The sequence below is a fragment of the Puccinia triticina genome, chromosome 2A (genome assembly GCF_026914185.1).
Source record: "Puccinia triticina chromosome 2A, complete sequence".
Taxonomy (NCBI): Eukaryota; Fungi; Basidiomycota; class Pucciniomycetes; order Pucciniales; family Pucciniaceae; genus Puccinia; species Puccinia triticina.
This window is the reverse complement of record NC_070559.1, coordinates 133,148-152,673: the sequence shown is the minus strand read 5'-3', so window position 1 is coordinate 152,673 and position 19,526 is coordinate 133,148. Positions and strand designations below refer to the sequence as shown.

Below are 19,526 nucleotides of genomic sequence, written 5' to 3'. Positions count from 1 at the left end.
CCAAGAGATGCATCAGCTCATTGCAAAAGATATAGTAAAATACATCAAACAAAATCCAGATCTTTTTATAAAATATAGGATCCTAGATATGAATGCAGGTGGATATCTTCAGAAAATTAAGGTGAATGGCATTACCTATGGAATGATCAGCAGCACTGGAAGAAAAGGTGCAATATTTGATGCCTTTTCAAGGTATCATCAATGGGGCTTTAGTATTGTACAAAACAAAGCCCCTTTAAATGAAGCTTTTCACTATTCCCTTAGCCAGAGTGATCAGAGGAGCCTTGAAAAAGGAGGATTAGTGGTAGAAAACGGACATTTTCAGATATTTGGCAGGCATAAGTATCTCATAATGCAAATTAATAATTCTTGAAGTAAATAACTTATTTTTCCTTTCCTTCTTTAATATATGTGAAACAAGCTCAAACTTTACTGTTCACTCAAACTCCCTCTGAAAGCAAAGCCTTAATGAAGCAAGAGAATAACATGGTGGTCAAAATAAAACGCAGGCCAATATCAGCTAACCACAAGTCTCCACTGAAAGTTGGCACTGAATTCAATATCTACAAAACTCAGGATTTCATAAAAAATGATGAAAACAATGTCTACAGAGCACTTGCTCACCTCCAATATCAAGATCAAAGGAAGCACCAGCTTGTTGCCTCAGATATAGTGGATTACATCAGGAAAAATCCATCCTTTTTTGAAAACCATAGGATCACAGAGAAGAATATAGGTCAATATCTTGATACAATCACTGTTAATGGCATTAAATATGGTAAAACAAGTCACAGTGGGGTAAGAGGGGTTGTATTTTCTGCCTTTTCACGGTACCATCAAACTGGCTTCAGTGTTTCTCCAAAAGAAGCATTTGCAGCCAAATTCAATACAGCACACTATTCCCTCTTTTGGCCTCAAAATGAAAACCTTGTCAAAGGAGGTTTAGTTCTAGAAGGGGGAAAATATGAGGTATTTGGGAGACGTCAGTACTATATCAGCTAAGAAAAATTCTTGAATAACACACTGATTTAATGCTCTATTTACTTTTTCTGTCAATCAAGCTGAATCTATTCTGTTCACAAGATTGAGATCTTCAACCAATGGTATAAAAATGGGTCCAAAACCACTGTCAATAAAACCAGATGTTCCTCAATGAATGATCAATAAATCTCCATACTCCACATCACAGCTCGAGCTGGAATTGTATATTGATCAACTTGAAGTACCACTTAATTGCATTTTGCCTGCATCTTATAGGTTCTGGGTTATTTTCTTGTGGGCTCCAATAGATACATCTTTTTTTTTTCAATTTATCCAAGTTTATTGAAATCACACAATCCTGGCACCTCAGATCTAAGTTTCTGCATGTGTTCTTTAGCAAAAAGCACACCTAGCTGTTGAATTTAATCCCCAAACACTCCAAAGAGCACCTTGGATTGACCCCTCAGCCCGTGCTGCAGCAATACACAAAAAGGGATTGGTCACTTTGGAAATCAAGGAGGGCCTAATCAATTGATTAGGGCAGCTCCAGGGAAGGGGTAAGACAAAACCAGATCCCCTGGGGGGCCTTTGAGCCCACCACCGCCTCCTTAAATCCCTTCAATGTCCGGTGAAAACCAGCTATTGAAGGGAGTCTGCATCCAATTTCTGAGCTATACCAGCCATTGGGGGGATCTCACACTCCCTTTGATTGATAGGCTGTATCTGCCATCAAAAGGAGTACACTCTCCCTTTGATGGCTGGTGCAACTCTTCCATCAAAGGGAGTGGGGGAGTGGGAAATCCTCTTGATGGCTGGGTTGTACCAGCCATTGAGGAGACACAATCACTTTGATGGCCAGTAAAAACCCATCAAATGGAGTTTCCCACTAGCTGCATCCTACAGGTTCAACTGTGAAGTAGGCTAAATCGCCTCCTTTCTTTCTTCCTGCTACAGCCGCAGGGGTTTGTCCTGTACGGCTGTAGACACTTGCTTTTACCCCTGTATTCAGGGTAGTCACGTGTTGTTGTTTCATTCTTGAGGCCACTATATAAAGTGGCCTCTCTTCAGTTGTAGGGGTTTTTCCCCAGTTCCTTTTTTTAGTCAAAATCCTAGACATAGCTAGTTTTTCTCATCTGAGCGCGCGTCCATTCCGCTGAGCCCCTGTCATCTGAAGATCCCCACTTCAGATCTCTCTGGCTAGATACAATCATCAAAAGAAGAGAAAAGGAAAAAGGGGCTCACCTAGTCGAGAGAGATTAGATCTCTGCTTGACTAGGGAAGAGCGGGGTCGAGTCTAAGTACGAGTCTTGCAGGGGGTTTAGGGTTAGGTGTGATGATTGTATCTAGCCAGAGATCTAATCTCTCTCGACTAGACTTTGAAATATAGCCCCTACGTTTGGAACTAGAACTCCAAAGGCTTCCTGCCTCGCTTCCGTGCCCCTTTCGTCGTCGCCATTAGTGAGGGTTCACAGAACCCTTACACTTTTTTTTTCTTGTTCCAAACAGCCAGGATTGGTTGGATCCTCCTCAAAAAAGAATTGTTACTCGCCAGTCAACTGTGACCACCTTCCTCTCAATCTCTAATTTTGGGGATTTCCTACTAAGGAAATCCGCCAAAGCACTAGCTATGGTGCCCCAAAGCCCCCCAAAGTTTTACAGTGGGCAGAAATACCGCTGAAAGGCACCTTGTGAGCTTCTTGGCAGTAGCAAACCCCAGGCAAGTCACGTGCAACTGGGGGTCTAATTTGGCGGATTTCCTACTAAGGATATCCGCCAGAACCAGCTACTGTGCTGCAAAGTGCACCAAATTTTGGATCATCAAGTTAAATAATCTGTACTAAAACATTTAGCTGCAAGGCAGTAGCCCACCAACAAAAATAATTTTGAGTCAGCTGGGGCTTTTGGTCATATCTACTACTAATTGCCTCCGCCATAGTTATTAGTCCCTCTGCCACAGTTATTGGTCCGTCTGCCACAGTAATCTGTCCCTCTGCCACAGTTAGTAGTACCTCCGCCAAATTGAATAGTGCCTCTGACACAGTTATTAGTCCCTTCGCCACAGTTATTAGTCCCCCCGCCACAGTTATTAGTCCCTCCGCCATGATTATTAGTCCCTCCACCACAGTTATTAGTCCCTCAACCACAGTTAATAGTGTGTCTGCCACAGATAACAGTCCCTCTTCCACATTTAATAGGCAAAGGGACTAGTATCTGGTGGAGGGACCAATAACTGTGGTGGGGGGACTGATAACTGTGGCAGAGGGACTAATAACTGTGTCAGAGGCACTATTCAATTTGGCGGAGGTACTACTAACTGTGGCAGAGGGACAGATTACTGTGGCAGACGGACCAATAACTATGGCAGAGGGACTAATAACTATGGCGGAGGCAATTAGTAGTAGATATGACCAAAAGCCCCAGCTGACTCAAAATTATTTCTGTTGGCGGGCTACTGCCTTGCAGCTAAATGTTTTAGTACAGATTATTTAACTTGATGATCCAAAATTTGGTGCACTTTGCAGCACAGTAGCTGGTTCTGGCGGATATCCTTAGTAGGAAATCTGACAAGTTAGACCCCCAGTTGCACATGACTTGCCTGGGGTGTGCTACTGCCAAGAAGATCACAAGGTGCCTTTCAGCGGTATTTCTGCCCACTGTAAAACTTGGGTCTGCCTTTTTGCACACCAAAAAATTACCCCGCGCACACCAAAAAGGTGTGCAAGTCTGTGCACACCACATTACTTGGTGTGCATGTCTGTGCACTCCAATTTCCATGGAGTGCGGGTCAGGTACTCCAAAGACCACGCTTCCCTGGAGTTCTCAATGACCGGTTGATGCTGGTCATTGGGAGGACTCATTCCTCTGGATGACCGGTATAGACCGGTCATTGGGAGGAAATAGCCCTCTTGATGACCGGTATAGACCGGTCATTAGGAGGAAACAGCCCTCTCTATGACCGGTGCTGGTCATTGGGAGGACTCATCCCTCCCAATCATCGGGAGGACTCATCCCTCCCAATCATTGGGAGGACTCATCCCTCCCAATCATTGGGAGGACTCATCCCTCCCGATCATCGGGAGAACTCATTCCTCCCAATCATTGGGATGACTCATCTTTCCCGATCATCGGGAGGACTCATCCCTCCCGATCATTGGGAGGACTCATCCCTCCCAATCATCGGGAGTACTCATCCCTGCGAATCATCGGGAGGACTCATCACTCCCAATCATTGGGAGGAAACAACCCTCTCAATGACCAGTGGTGGTCATCGGGAGGACTCATCCCTCTCAATGACTGGTGGTGGTCATTGAGAGGACTCATCCCTCTTGATGACCGGTGGTGGTCATTGGAAGGACTCATCCCTCTCAATGACTGGGGCAGACCGGTCATTGAGAGAGCTTTTTCCTCCTGATGGCCGGTCTATACCGGTCATTGAGAGGAATGAGTCCTCCCAATGCATGGCGCTGGTCATTGGGAGGACTCATCCCTCTTGATGGCCGGTATGGCCTGGTAATTGAGAGGAAACAACCCTCTTGATGACCGGTGCTGGTCATTGGGAGGACTCATCCCACTCATTCCTCTCAATGACTGGTCTGTCCCGGTCATTGAGAGGGTTGCTTCCTCCCGATGACCGGGACAGACCGGTCATTGAGAGGGTTGTGTCAGGTTGTGGTTCTGCTACTCTTAGCTTTATCATACCTGCTGGTGTCACTCATTCATGACCTGTCATGTACAGGTCTTACCCTCAATTAGGGATCTTCATGTGACACCAGTGGATGTTCATTCACCCACCTGCAGCTGTTCATATCCAAGCGTCATTAGTACAGTACTTGACATGGATATAAGAGACATGGGTTCAACTCTCATAGGACACATAATATTTTATGGAGTTTCACAGGTTGCTTCCTCCTGATTACCGGGACAGACCGTTCATCAAGAGGGTTGCTTCCTCCTGATGACCAGGACAGACCGGTCATCAAGAGGTTTACTTCCTCCTGATTACCGGGACAGACCGGTCATTGAGAGGGTTGCTTCCTCCCGATGACCGGGACAGACCTGTCATCAAGAGGGTTGCTTCCTCCCAATGACCGGGACAGACCGGTCATTGAGAGGGTTGCTTCCTCCCAATGACCGGGACAGACCGGTCATCGAGAGGGTTGCTTCCTCCCAATGACCGGGACAGACCGGTCATCAAGAGGGTTGCTTCCTCCCGATGACCGGGACAGACCGGTCATTGAGAGGAAGCAACCCTCTCGATGACCAATCTGTACCGGTCATCAAGAGGGATGAGTCCTCTCGATGACTGGTGCTGGTCATGGGGAGGACTCATCTCCTCGATGACCGGTATAGACTGGTCATTGAGAGGGTTAAACTTGTTTCCTCCTGATGACCAATCAGGACCGATCTGTATCCGTCATCGAGAGGGGTGAGTCCTCTCGATGACCGGTGCTGGTCATTGGGAGGACTCATCCCTCTCAATGACTGGTGCTGGTCATTGGGAGGATCTCGATAATCAGCACCGGCCATCAAGAGGGATGTTTCCTCCCAATGACCGGTCTACCCTTGATGGCCGGTCTGCGGCGGCCGTCAAGGCAGGAGTGCAACAGGGTGCACTCCAAGGTTTTTTGGAGTGCGCTTCTGCACACCCAGCATTTCCTGGAGTGAAAATAGTTCACTCCTAAAACCACATCTTTTTGGAGTGAACTATTTTCACTCCAAGAAATGCTGGAGTGCACACCTGTGCACTCCAAAAAACCTTGGAGTGCACACCTTTTTTGGTGTGCGCGGGGTAATTTTTTGGTGTGCAAAAAGGCAGACCCTAAAACTTTGGGGGGCTTTGGGGCACCATAGCTAATGCTTTGGCGGATTTCCTTAGTAGGAAATCCCCAAAATTAGACCCACAGTAGCACACCCATTTCATGGGCTGTGATACTACTGTGCAGCTCACCATGTGCTCTCAAGAGCACTTTCTGACTGCTGTAAAATTTTGGGGGGCTTTGGGCGCCCCAGTGAGGAGGGATAAATTTTTCTTTATTTTTTGGCATGCTTTGTGAAATAAAAATTCCAACTCCCATTCTGGCTAGCAGAATTAATTTTCCAACTCCCAACAACTGCGCGGGTCAAAATTTGGTCCAGCGGACCCGGGGTGGACGTTGTGAGACGGTCCCCGCGACGTAAACACGTTTTGGGAGTCGATAAATTAATTTATGGGAGTCGATTTTTCAACTCCCTTTATTTACTTTCACCTGCTACAAACACAACCTGGCAATCAGGATTACGGCACCGCCCCCGCCAGGGATTTGTCCGACCAATTTCGATGGAGATGCTGTGACTTTTACAAGCATTAAGTGTTGTATTTATGTATTCGGCGTCAGATCCATCCGATTTGCCTACGGAACATAATGAGTATTTATGTAGTTTCTCTCGTTGAAGCCACAGTAGCTCACACAGCCCAGTTCTCATGTTTCTAGCCACCGCCAGCAAATTAAGATAACACCCCAGAATAAGAGAAAATATCTTGATACAATCCAGGTGGATGGTACCAAGTATGGGAAGATCAGTCACAGTGGGACAAAGGGGGTGGTATTTGATGCCTTTTCATGGTATCATCAAATTGGCTTTAGTGTTGCACCAAGGAAAGCTCCCAAAAATGGAGGACATGGATATGCGCTTCAGGATTCAGAAAAGAGGTCTCACTATGGCCTTATTGAATTTGAACCACTGGACTTGAATAAAGGTGGATTAGTTGTAGATGGAGGACACTATGAGATATTTGGGGAATGTTGGTATCCTTTAACTATTCAAAACCCATCCTTGAATAAATCACTGATCTAGTTGTTTTCACACAAATTCAGCCAAATCTAGACTATTTAGGCAAAATCCTTCTGAAGCCAAAGATCTTATCAAAAAAGGTGAAAACATGGGTTTGCCCATCAAACGAGCAGCAATACCAGCAAAATACAGGCCTCCATTTCCGGCGCGAGCTGGAACTGAATTTGTGCTTTCTATAACCAAGGACTTTGTCAAGGCAGATGAAAAGAATATCTTTCGTGCACTTGCACACATCAGATACCAAGATCAAGAGAAGCATCAGCTCATCAAAGAAGATCTATTAGAATACATCAAAAACAATCCACGCATTTTTTTTAAATATATGATGAAGGATGAGAATAAACATGAATATGTGGAAACAATTGATGTGAACGGCATTACTTATGGAAAGCGCAACCAAAGTGGTACAGGGGGTGTTTTACTTTCTGCCTTTTCAAGGTACTATCAGTATGGTTATAGTGTTGTTACTAGGGATGCTTTTGAGAGAAAAGCTCCCACTCAGATTCACTATGGGCTTTCTTGGGATAATGTGGGTTCCCTTGTCCAAGGAGGATTAATTGTGGAAAATGGACACTATGAGATATTTGGAAGGTGTAAGTCCCCATTATTCAAACTCAATCCTTGAATAACTCACTGATTGAATTGATTACTTTTTCTTCTTTCTTTCTGTTGTGAATATAGCTGAATCTATACTTTTCACCCAATTAAGTCCCCGGGCCAATGCATGAGCTGGCTCTTCAGAATCCTTAAAGAGTACCAGTAACTCTGGCCAAGTCCTAGCAAGTTCTCAATCCTTCCCAGTACTTCAGCTTCTGGACTCATCTAAACCTGGAATGGTGAATTGATCCCCTTGAACAGCAGTTCATCACACTCTCCATGAATCTAGGCTTCTGTCTATGCACCCCATAAATACATCTCTCTGCATCTATTTACAAAATACCTGACTGCCATGATCAAAAAAATATCATCATTTCCACTCATTACAAACCATGACTTCACATTTTTACCTGCATTCTTGAAGGCCAACTTTTCTGTGATTCATTTTGATCTTATGCTTGAGCCTTGGAATCCAAATTTTGCTGTCCTTCATTTCTTCCAATCTTTTGTCTTATATAACCTCCTGACCATGCACTTGGTGGGGTTGGTGCTTGCTGATGAGAGCCAGAAGGCATATGGAGAGGTGGTTGGAAACATGATAGCCTTTTGACCCCGACTTTGAAAGAGCTGTTCCCCAACAACACACTAAGCTTGATTGAACAAAGCTCCAGGGAGTGCTAATGGTTAAAGGTATTCACAGAAACTGTGGGTTTTTGTCTCCTCATGGCAAAATTGCAAACATGAGTTCTACTTGACCAGGAGCTGTACAAAAATTAGGTATAACCAGTAATCAAAACAAACACTGGAGTCTGGGACCCCCTTCCAGACCTGGATCTGAGCCAAATTTTGCAGGTAAATCTAGGCTTTGAGACTCTGGGAGGCTCCCAGATTGCTCCCAGATTGCGAAGGGAAGTCCTCCACTAGAGGACTCCTGGTCACGAAGTCCAGACCCTTCCGAAGCTGTTCTGGAACTTCTCGGACTGCCTTCCCACCTAGGCCTTTTAGCTCTACACACATTGACATCTGCGAGGCTGCAGATTTGACAGAAAGTCCTCTGATCGGCTTGTTGGGTCCCCACAGACACGACCAGTTGGAAAAGCAAATGATGTGATGTGACACCGCCCAATTAGAAACTTCGGGTCTGGGTATCGGAGCAATCACTATCAATTTGAACTGAAACATACTACTCCCCCATCGTTCAAAGCATTGGTCTGGATGTATCTTCCACAGCACGTGTTACATATCCACATCGTAGGTTTATTTCCTCCCAGCTATTGATCAGGTAAGCCCCATTTCGGATCCAAGAAGCTACCCAGATTTACAAAGACGGGAAGTCAGTATGATGCCAGCATCTCGGGAGAGAGAGGAGCAGGGCGACGAAACTCAAGGTCGGCTCCGGTATAGACGTCCATGTAATTCATCCACACCCCGAATGGATCCTCGCCCTCCTGGTTCTCGGCAGGAAGGAAGTCGGTCTCCTCGTCTGCATGCGCCTCGTCATCCTCGTCATCCTCGTCATCGGGCGCTTGACCGTGTTTGGGCCGCTTGGCGGGCCCCCGAGTCGGTGCTGGATTGGGATCTTTTGAGCCTGCTAATTCTTCTTCTACCTTCTTTGGATCCACCACCTCTACAGGCCCCACTTTCTCGTCATCCGCGGAGATCGGCTGGGCAGGCTTCGAGTTCTGCGGCTCGTTGGATGGCTGAGAGGGTTGGTTGAGAAAGATGCGATGGAACAGAGTTTCACGCTTGAATCGCTCGAAGAGGGCGTCGAACCGACTGCAGTCGATCGAGTCCCAGACCATCAGCTGGTCGTCCTCCTGGCTGTTTCCTCCCTTTTGTGCTGGTCCTTTCCGCCTCTTCTGCTGTCGGTTCAGGGTTTGCTGATTGATGCGGTGTATCTTTTTGTTGTAGCCGTCGAAGTGCAGCTTGCGCAGGATCAGTCCGATCCCGGGCGCCTTGGGGATGCTGACCTTCTTCGGGCCGTAGAGCTTGTTGATGATCGTCACTGGGGTCCGAGTCCTACATACCAGGACGAGCAGGCCGATCATCTTCCGCTGCAAGCAAGGTATGATGTGATTAGGTCAGTTCAAAACTGAAGAAGTGCCGATGAAAGCGAGCAGGAACGAACGATCTGGTGGAGCATGAAGCTCTGACCGTGGAAAGTGATCGAGATCCATTCGGTGGGATGGTCGTTCGGGTCCGAAGCGGCGACTAGGAATGGCTCGGAGACGGAGAAGTGTTTCATGATTCTGACTGCATTGCGCTCGGTGAACGCTTTGGCGACGGTGAGGTTGTGGAAGTTGTGGGTGCCTTTGTACTGGTCGAGGACGGCTTGGATGCGGGCGATCATGGTGTGGGATATTCGGTAGGATCCCCGCCTCTCTGCCTGGATCGCTTTGAAGTCCTTCTCGAGCAGGTCCGAGTGGACATCCCACCAGGCCGCTTCGGGGTCTTCTTGGCCGATCCCCTGGGCGTGGTTCTGGCTGAATCGCTGGTGGAGGGGTGAGCCGGGCTTCGGGGGCAGGAACAGCCAGGTGGGGAGTGAGTATTCGTAGACCCTCGAGTCGCAGAGCGAGCGCGGGTTGAATGAGTTCTGGACCCTGAGGATCTCCCAGACCCTGAGCTCGGCGGGCAGGAATCGGTTGATGTGCCTGATGAGTGGATAGTGCGAGGTCTGTGAGTGCTGTTCGATGAGTGCTTTGTGGAGTGGATCGAGTTCGCCCGGTTGTTGCTCGATTCCGGGTGGATTGAGGATCAGCTTGAGCGAGATGAGGTTGCAGCAGGCCGAGACGTTGGCGTCGGTGCGGGCGGCTCTCTGGAGTCCTACCTGGAGAGATGTGTCAGCTTTTGTGGTGGTGTTGTGGTGTTTGTGTTTGTGTTTGTGCTGCTGCTGACCTTGGTGGGGTGGCTTGCGTTGTCCTGGGTGATGCAGCCTGCGTGGACGAATGCGCGGAAGAGGGTGCCCTCGATGGTGGTCGTGTGGGGGTTGATCTGCGATCCCTGGTATCCTCGCCCGTAGTATCCGACGAGCACGGCCACCCGCCGCTTGGGCAGTCTGCTGCTGCTCGGCGGGTCCTCGTCTGCTCGCTTCCGTTTTGCGGGGGAGTCGTCGGATGAGCCCATCTGCATGGTCTTGGTTTACTTAATTTCCCCGGAACTCCGCACTCTAAGATGGCTTACGTCCTCCAGCTCGCCCCGCTGCCCGGCCAGTGCTGTGCGTCCGCCAGTTCCGATCCGCGCGATCCCATCCGGATCTTCGACCTCGCCCGCCAGTCAGCCATCGGGGCGATCGCCCATCCCCACGCCCTCGGCCGGCCCACCCAGCTGAGGAGCAGCCCCGCCCTCCTGCTCGCCTGCTTCGCCTCCCCCAGCACCGTCCTCGGCTGGGACCTGCGCACGCCCGACCACCGCCCCGGCAGCCAGCCGACCATCCGGCTCGCCGGCCACTCCCCAACACCCTTCCTCGCCCTCGCCCACTCCGACTCCGACTCCCATCTCATGATCGCCGCCGGGAGCGCGAAGGAGGACGAGTCGACGGCGAGCCAGATCGAGCTCTTCGACCTGCGCGGGCCCTCCCTGCCGTGCTGCGTCTACGACCAGGCCCACTCCGACTCGGTCACCGCCCTCGAATTCAGCCCGGCCGGGAACACCCACCACCTGCTCTCCGCCTCAACCGACGGCCTGCTCGCCATCCACGACACCTCGCTCGCCGACCAGGACCAGTCCATCCTGCTCACCTCAAACACCGGCGCCAGCCTAGCCCACGCCCAGTGGCTGCCTGCCGACCCCAAGACGATCTGGGCCGGCTCGGACATGGAAACCCTGAGCCGGTGGGATGCCGAGGAGGTGTGTGGATCATATCTACACTGCACACATACACTCTCTTATCTAACCTCCCCTGCAGTTGTCACTCCTCAAGGATTATGGCGATCTGAGGCAAGACAGTCTGGCCAAACCGGACCCGAGCTGGCTCCAACCGGTCTCCTACCTGATCAGCCTGGCAAACCCATCCCCCACACGATCCGCTTACTTTGCAGGCTCACAATCGTCAGCATCCATCAAAACTTACTTTGAAAACCCACCAACCGGATCCTCATGCTCTCTCTCTCTCGTTCCCACAGGGGCGACGTCGCATTGGTAGAGACCACTGATCCAGAGGCCGACCGATGGAAGCTGTTGGGATCATTCAACGGAGGCCACTCGGAAATGGTCCGATGCGCCACACTCCACCCACAGGTTGAGTCATCCGCGTCTTCTCAACTCCCAAAACAAAAATCACTTACCTACCCAACACACAGAACGGTCTGGTTCTGACCGGAGGAGAAGACGGGATGGTCTGTATATGGTCCAACGACACAGCCAACCAGCAGAGCTTCCGACTCGTCAATCGCTTCAATCCTTCCGCCACCCCGGCCATCCAGACTCAAAACCAACGGGCTGCTCATCCCCCGCATCCCACGCCTGACTCGGGCCTGATCAACAAGACACACTCCTCCAAGGATAACCGATTCAAACCCTACAGTCGTCATTAACATTCACTCCTCCTCCTTCTTTATATCTTGCTTTCTTTGTCCTTTGCACATCCAAGCAGGAAGATTGGCTTATCCGCCAACGTTTACTGTCTTTGGTTCTCAACGTGTCTACCATGGCCTGCTATAGTATGTACATCGAGCGGTATTACAATTAATGCGAGAGGGAAAAGTGGGCTCATGGTGTACAACCTCACTGCTTCTTAAAAACACCAAAAAGCACAGAATTAATCAAAAACACACAAGGGTATGTTCCGTGTTGTAGGCAATGGCCTCAAAAATACGACTCGTAGCTTGCTACGACGTGAGCCGCATCAACTTAGGGGGATTGACAACTTCCAACTATCTGGTCCGCCCCGTCATCCGGCTCCCAGCCCCCCAATCCGCGCTCCCTGCATTTCCCTGTGATGGTGCCTTCTCCTGATTGCTGGTGCATTCTGCATGCTTTTGCCAGCAAAATTCTAGCTCCGTCTAACCACCCGCGTCCTGGAGGGACTCCCCGTAGAAGAGACTTATGACTTATGCCATACTTCTTGCCTGAGAGGTTGGGGCTCTTGGGGCTTCTTATGCCCTTTTTTTCCTTTCACCCTTCACACAGCAAAAACTAGCAAACCTCTGCTGAAGCCCTGAAGGGTCAAGATAGCTGACCATCTTGGCTTCATGTTGGCCCTGTTGGATGCAGGAGCTGGAGTGGCCAAGGCATCTTAACCAGAGCTTGGAGAGCCTGGTTCCTGTGTAATTGAATAATAATTGAACAACCATACTGTTTTCTGTGCTCAGTTCAATACACACAGGTCATACAGCTCAAGGAACCCTGAAAATCCATAACTTTGAAGGTTCATGGGAGAAGGATAATTGGACTTTGAGGAACATGTGTAGTGGCAAACAATATAGGAAGAGTGAGACAAGTCTTATGCTCCAAAGGGAAATTGTGCTTTCATAGACTCAATTTGCAGGCAAACTTCAATTTCAAATTTTCAATTGCCTGTAAATTGAGTTTATGAAAGTGTAATTGAAGCATTTATGAATTTATGCAGTAACCAGTTCAACATTGAACACCATAAATTTAGGGGGTTACTAAACGTACCCGGGTATTTCCACGTTTGTACCTGGTTTTTGCGTACCCCCTTTTCCGCGTACATACCCGGTTTTTTTCTATTCATTTCTACGCGACGCAAATAGGCTTAAAATTCATCTAAAATCCTCAAAAGAATTATGACACATTCAAAATTCCAAAAAAGCAACTTTAAATGATTTAATTAATTTTTTGCATGCCCCCTTTTCCCCAGTGTGTACTAAGGGAATATCTTTTTTGTTACATGTACCAGGGTTCCAAAAAATTGAGGGAACATTTAAACATGCATTAGAAGCTTCCTTTGAAATTTTTGAGAGAAAAAAATAGGTACGTGGCGGGTACATGGTGTGCTTAGTAGAAAAATGACTGCTACATGTATAATGTTTTTGTTACACATTTAAAGAGTCTAAAAATTTCAATAATGTTTCTATGGTGTATATTCTGTGCGCGATTAAATTTATAGCAATGGGGTAAACACCAAACATGAGATATAGGGGGGGGCGGGCAGCCTTAATAGGAACAATCTGCCTAATTATTGAATTTTTTTTTGATAAATTTCCCAGAAGTCTAAGGACTTAAGGGGTTACATAATGATACATATTCTCTGCGCTCTGAAACTTTTGGCAATATTGGTACCTCAGAACATGAAATATAAGGGGTGTGTGGTAGTCATATTGCCTTACTGCGCACCCCTTATATCTGATGTTCTGAGGTACCAATATTGCCAAAAGTTTCAGAGCGCAGAGAATATGCATCATTCTACAAACCCTGCAGTCCTTAGACTTCTGGGAAATTTATCAAAAAAGATATTCAATAACTAGCCAGATTGTTCCTATTAAGGCTGCCCGCCCCCCCTATATCTCATGTTTGGTGTTTACCCCATTGCTATAAATTTACGGACTTACTTCGCGCACTGCAAAAAACACTTCGCGCACTGCACAGTGCGCGGATTCCCAAACACTTCGCGCACTGCGGGTAAACTACGCAACTTTTTGAAGATTTTTCTTGACAAATCAATAGAAAGGCTTCTCATTGGCCTCTCTGAATTTTTTGGAAGTTTTTCAAAGCATTCTTCTATGTTTAAAAAAATCATTAAAAACCAGAAGAAATGTTGGATTTGGGTGCCTAAAAAACAAGGTTCCCATAACCCAAAAATTTCAAATAATTTGTTGAGTAATGTAACATGTAAGAAAAGCTACTTCAAAACCTTTCAGGCACTTTGTGCAAGCATACAGGTCTGAAAAATAAGAAACTTCAACACATATTAGCACATTGCATCTAAATTATCCTCATTTTTCAGACCTGTATGCTTGCAAAAAGTGGCTGAAAAGTTTTGAAGTAGCTTTTCTTACATTTCTCATTACTCAAAAAATTATTTGAAATTTTTGGGCTATAGGAACCTTGTTTTTTAGGCGCCCAAATCCTACATTTCTTCTGGTTTTTAATGATTTTTTTAAACATAGAAGAATGCTTTGAAAAACTTCCAAAAAATTCAGAGAGGCCAATGAGAAGCCTGTTTATTGATTTGTCAAGAAAAATCTTCAAAAAGTTGTGTAGTTTACCCGCAGTGCGCGAAGTGTTTGGGAATCCGCGCACTGTGCAGTGCGCGAAGTGTTTTTCGCAGTGCGCGAAGTAAGTCCGTAAATTTAATGGCGCACAGAATATACACCATAGAAACATTATTGAAATTTTTAGACTCTTTAAATGTGTAACAAAAACATTATACATGTAGCAGTCATTTTTCTACTAAGCACACCATGTACCCGCCACGCACCTATTTTTTTCTCTCAAAAATTTCAAAGGAAGCTTCTAATGCATGTTTAAATGTTCCCTCAAATTTTTGGAACCCTGGTACATGTAACAAAAAAGATATCCCCTTAGTACACACTTGGGAAAAGGGGGTATGCAAAAAATTAATTAAATCATTTAAAGTTGCTTTTTTGGAATTTTGAATGTATCATAATTCTTTTCAGGATTTTAGATGAATTTTAAGCCTATTTGGGTTGCGTAGAAATGAGTAGAAAAAAACCAGGTACGCACGCGGAAAAGGGGGTACGCAAAAACCGGGTACAAACGCGGAAAAACCGGGTACGTTTAGTAACCCCCTAAATTTAAAGCACAATATTGCTTTTATGGTGTTGAAGATGGGCAAATTGTTTCAATCTGATCAAAATATTGAGTGTTATAGAGCAAGATGATGGTAAAAAACAGAATTTCTAATTCTCCCAAGGGTTTGATCCCCCTACAATACCAGCTATATGTATGTACATGACTTTGTTGTGTAATAAAACCCCTACAAGTGTAACAGGTGTTCACCTTTCCTGACAGACAATTGAGGATGTGCCATATTTATAATGGTTTGTTTCCATGTAAGGATTTGTGCAATATAAGAACTACAATTATGATGCATCCAAATGGCGCCCTAACCTAGATGCTGCGGGGAGGTCTACCTAGAGGCTTTGCTTTGCAGTGTGTGCACAGGGAAGCGTGCTGGAAAACTTGCCAAGGCTAATTGTCATACTTCAACCAACACTATTTAAATATGTGTACAGAAAACCAGATGGATCAGTGTCTATCTCCTTACATAAAGTACAGTTTGAGGAAAAAAAGGGGGACATCACTCAACTTTGCAACAGGGTCTGTGGGGGTCGATATTACAGCATTTTGAGTAGGCTGTGCCATTCACGTAAGGATACAGTCCTCATACAACAGGGGTCTTCCCGGGGTCGGAACGGTTGTTGGTTCACTGAGGCCGGGGAAAGGGTCGGAGTTTGAAGGCTCGGAGTCGAGACGGCCGGAGTTTGGAAGGTATTGGAATGCTGATATACCGATGATGCTGGTTATATTGGTGGCTCATGACGGTCGGGCTGGGGTTGAGAGTATGGATGATGATGGTTCTGCTGGAGTTCGGTCGGTCGGGGTGTACTATGGATGGATGATGATGATCATTGATTGGCTTGGGCCGTAAGGATATCGAGGCTCGACTTCGAGGATGCAGGCACCGTTTTCGGGTGCGGGCGTGTCACTGTAGGCCTGCACTGCTGCCGGCTCAAGACATTCATAGTTTAACGGCTCTACATCACTGGTCAATGAGGCTGTGCTGCACCTACTCCATAGACGCAGTTGCTAAATAAATATGTGCGTCGCTGAATCAATGCTTTGGCAAAGCCTCGCCCACACATCCTGTGAGTGGCCTTCGCTGAGGGTATTAATCAGGAGTGACCTCACCGCAATCATGATCCTCTTTCTTATCATTTCCTTCATTCTTCAAACCCGCATTGTGATCTCTCGTATCTTACATTCTAGCCTGCCCAAACAACATATCACCAACCCGCCGCCTGCTTAAGATTAGATCAACCAAGTACAATGAAGGGTCGAAGGTTGAACAATCATGATTCACATTCACTCCCAATGGGCCTCTGCTACACCGGCTTTCTAGCAATGTTTTCGATGGCATGCTTCACATCACTCCTCCTTGACGTGGAAGGAATGATGTCCCGTGTACGACCAACAGCCGCCGTTACAGGATTTTTTGACCCAGCTTCTTCAGTGCACACTGTACAGCAGGTTCCCAAACATTTTCCAAAGGTCGAAAACACCGCAGGCACAACAAGTGTTCAATACCATGATCTCAATGGGAATCCAATATTTGTCCCGGATCAAGCTGGAGGATCCTGGGGCCCAGGAGGTCAAAACCCAGTCATTGGACATGCTGTCAAACCAAATGTAGAACTGCCCCAGGGAGGATTCCCCAGGACTAAGTTGGGTGAAAAACCCAAGGAAAGATTCAAGTGGAAAAATATTTCAACTAGCATCAAGAATTGGATCAAAAATTTCATTGCCAAATTCAAGAGAGCATTTACCTGGGGGAGAAAAAATAATAAACGTAAGTCTCACCTGATTTTTATTATCTGGCTGGACTCAGTCTCCTGCATGACCCCATCTCCCCAAGTAAAAAAAAATGAGCAGGGTTTTGACCCTTTTTCATGTTTCTCTAAACTAGCACCAGTATCAGGAAATCCCACAAATGTTAACGTAGTAGCCCCAGGATCTACCATCAAGCCAAACAAAGTAGGCCCAGGATCTACCATCAACGCAAACGGAGCAGCCCAAGGAAAACCCAGCCAAACAAACTATGTAGCCCCAACTGCCAACAGTCCATTATACCCAAGCCCAGTTGGTGATTCCTACCTGAGTCACTCTTCTTCCTCCAGCAGTGGCAGTCCAGGTCATGAAAGCTCCAATTGGGACTCATTTTCAGATGGATCTGGTTCCTGGAGCCCTCAACACCAGAAGCCTTCACCACACCCTGCACCTCTGAAGCCTTCATCACACCCTCCACCTCTGCAGCCTTCATCACACCTTCCACCTCTGCAGCCTTCATGGCTTCAGCAGTCATCAGCTCCCCATCATCTGCAGCCACAACCACCACGGCAAGGTACCAACAGTGTGGTGTATGAATTGGATAATAAAAAACTAGTAACTCACTTACCAGCACCAGAAATTGCCATGTGGGTTTCTGTCAACTACCTCCCAGGTTATGCAGTTACACAAAGATTTATAGAACCAGATGGTAACTGTATGTTTAGAGCATTCGCTCACATAGTTCACCAAGATCAAGAAAAATATCCAATGATCAAAAAGGAAATCCTGGACTACATAAAAAAGAACCCGGGTGAATTCATAGATTCTATTGAAGGACATGAAAATCCAATTATAAGAATGCAGCAACACCTTGAATTTATGGAGAGAGAAGGTGCATGGGGTGGTCCTACTGAGCAATCTGCCTTTCAAAAGATCTATAAGAAAAATCATATTATTCTGATTGATAGAGACAGATCTGTGCATCCTTCGGTTCATAAATTGGATCAAGAATCTGAAGAGTTTGTGGGACTGTTTTTACATGGTCACCATTATGAGCTATTGGCAAAAGGTGAGCAAACCACTTCAACCAAAACTAAGCTCCCCATAAAGTCTCCACTTTTTATTTCTTTCAGGATTGAATAATTGCCATTTTAAACTAATAACCCATCATATATTTTTCATGAAGACCCTGATGGGCGCTTGGTACAAGATAGCTGGGAAAGATATTGGCAAATGATTGGCTGGGCTAGACATCAAGAAATGGCCAACAGGGCTGGAACTCAGCAAATGGCCACTGGGGCTGGACATCAGCAGATGGATAGTGGGGGTAGATATCAGCAAATGCACATGCATAGGAATTTGGTGACTGTATAGACCAAGAAAAAAAATCAAACTGGTTACCTCATCTAAAAATCTGGATCAAATTTTGATTATCAAATTATCAATGAATTTTGTCCCCCAAGAAGAATTTGTCAAGTTTCAATTAGATTTCTTGGTTTTATCAAACCTTTTTAACTTGTATTGAGCCAGTGGTATCACATTCCAAATAAAAATATGACTCTAATATCTCAATTGGACTATTTATCATTGGGCTAGACAAGATGATTTCTGGGTCTCCTTATCATATCCTCTCTCAAACACGTAATGATTATTTTTGAGATTCACTATTGTGTCTCACTATTTTTTCATCATTTCTATTCAAATATGCATGCAATGTTCTCCCAACACTGGATTGATATCATTTGATACAATAGGGGGTTTCAAAGTTGGCCAAGTGCAACTTGCATGCACTTTTGCAAGTCAGCGTTCAAGTTTATTCTTGAACACCCAGTTGCAAAATTCCATGCAGGTCATGTTGTACAAATCCCCCTAAGCCTTCATGAATATCCTTTTGCAAGTTGGTCTTCAAGAACAGCCTTGAACACGGTCATGAATGTGTGACACCAGCAGGTATGATAAAGCTAAGAGTAGCAGAACCACAACCTGACAGCCCCCCGTGCTATGAAAGGGGTTTATCATAACAGGAATCCATAATATACTAGGTATCACGCGGTAGCGCTGGGCTCATAACCTGTGAAACACCAGTTATGAGCAGTGAGCTGAGAGGAGCCGATGATGGGAGGCCAATGATAGGAACAAGAGAAGAGGTGGAGAAACAACTCAGCACCTATGCCAATGGAAGGTGCGGAGGAGTTTTGACAAGAGATGAGTGAGTGAGGAAAAAAAAAGGAAAAGGGAAACGGTTCAACATGGATAGACTAAATACACGCTAAAACTAAACTAATGATAACTAAGGTTTGGACCCGTTCCACATCCTCACATGCCTCGCCGCAGTACCCCTGCTGACCCCCTTCTGGCCTGTATCGCCACAGAGCCCTATACACCACAGGACAGGTTTAGAGAAGTTGGAACGGGGATACGTACCACAGATTCTTCAAGCTGAAGAAAGCCCACAGGATGCCCAGTGGGAATCCATTGGATTCCAGGTTTGCTGACTATTACTTGTACACTTCCAAAAGTGTCCAACAGATTCTCAGCCCTCAAAAATTTCAACTGGACATCAAAACCCCATCCAACTGACAATCACAAGCAAGAGTGTACAATGGAAACCAAGAGCTACTTTCCATTGGACACTCTTGATCAAGAGT

At 46.4% G+C, this 19,526-nt stretch overlaps 3 protein-coding genes across 3 annotated transcripts; 2 read left to right on the top strand and 1 right to left on the bottom strand.

The window, feature by feature from the left end:
- Positions 1–8,681: 8,681 nt before the first annotated feature.
- Positions 8,682–10,539, bottom strand: PtA15_2A21 (uncharacterized protein; the record flags this gene model as incomplete). The annotated part of the gene is made up of 4 exons (XM_053166218.1): positions 8,682–8,718; positions 8,794–9,464; positions 9,539–10,237; positions 10,354–10,539. The coding sequence occupies 4 exons, from the start codon at positions 10,537–10,539 to the stop codon at positions 8,682–8,684; spliced, it is 1,593 nt and encodes a 530-aa protein (XP_053017265.1).
- A 42-nt stretch (positions 10,540–10,581) lies between these two features.
- Positions 10,582–11,942, top strand: PtA15_2A20 (uncharacterized protein; the record flags this gene model as incomplete). The annotated part of the gene is made up of 4 exons (XM_053166207.1): positions 10,582–11,256; positions 11,315–11,457; positions 11,532–11,646; positions 11,709–11,942. The coding sequence occupies 4 exons, from the start codon at positions 10,582–10,584 to the stop codon at positions 11,940–11,942; spliced, it is 1,167 nt and encodes a 388-aa protein (XP_053017264.1).
- Positions 11,943–16,380: 4,438 nt separating this feature from the next.
- On the top strand, positions 16,381–18,115 carry PtA15_2A19 (uncharacterized protein; the record flags this gene model as incomplete). Its single annotated transcript, XM_053166195.1, has 3 exons — positions 16,381–16,900; positions 17,018–17,947; positions 18,012–18,115. The coding sequence occupies 3 exons, from the start codon at positions 16,381–16,383 to the stop codon at positions 18,113–18,115; spliced, it is 1,554 nt and encodes a 517-aa protein (XP_053017263.1).
- Positions 18,116–19,526: the final 1,411 nt, after the last annotated feature.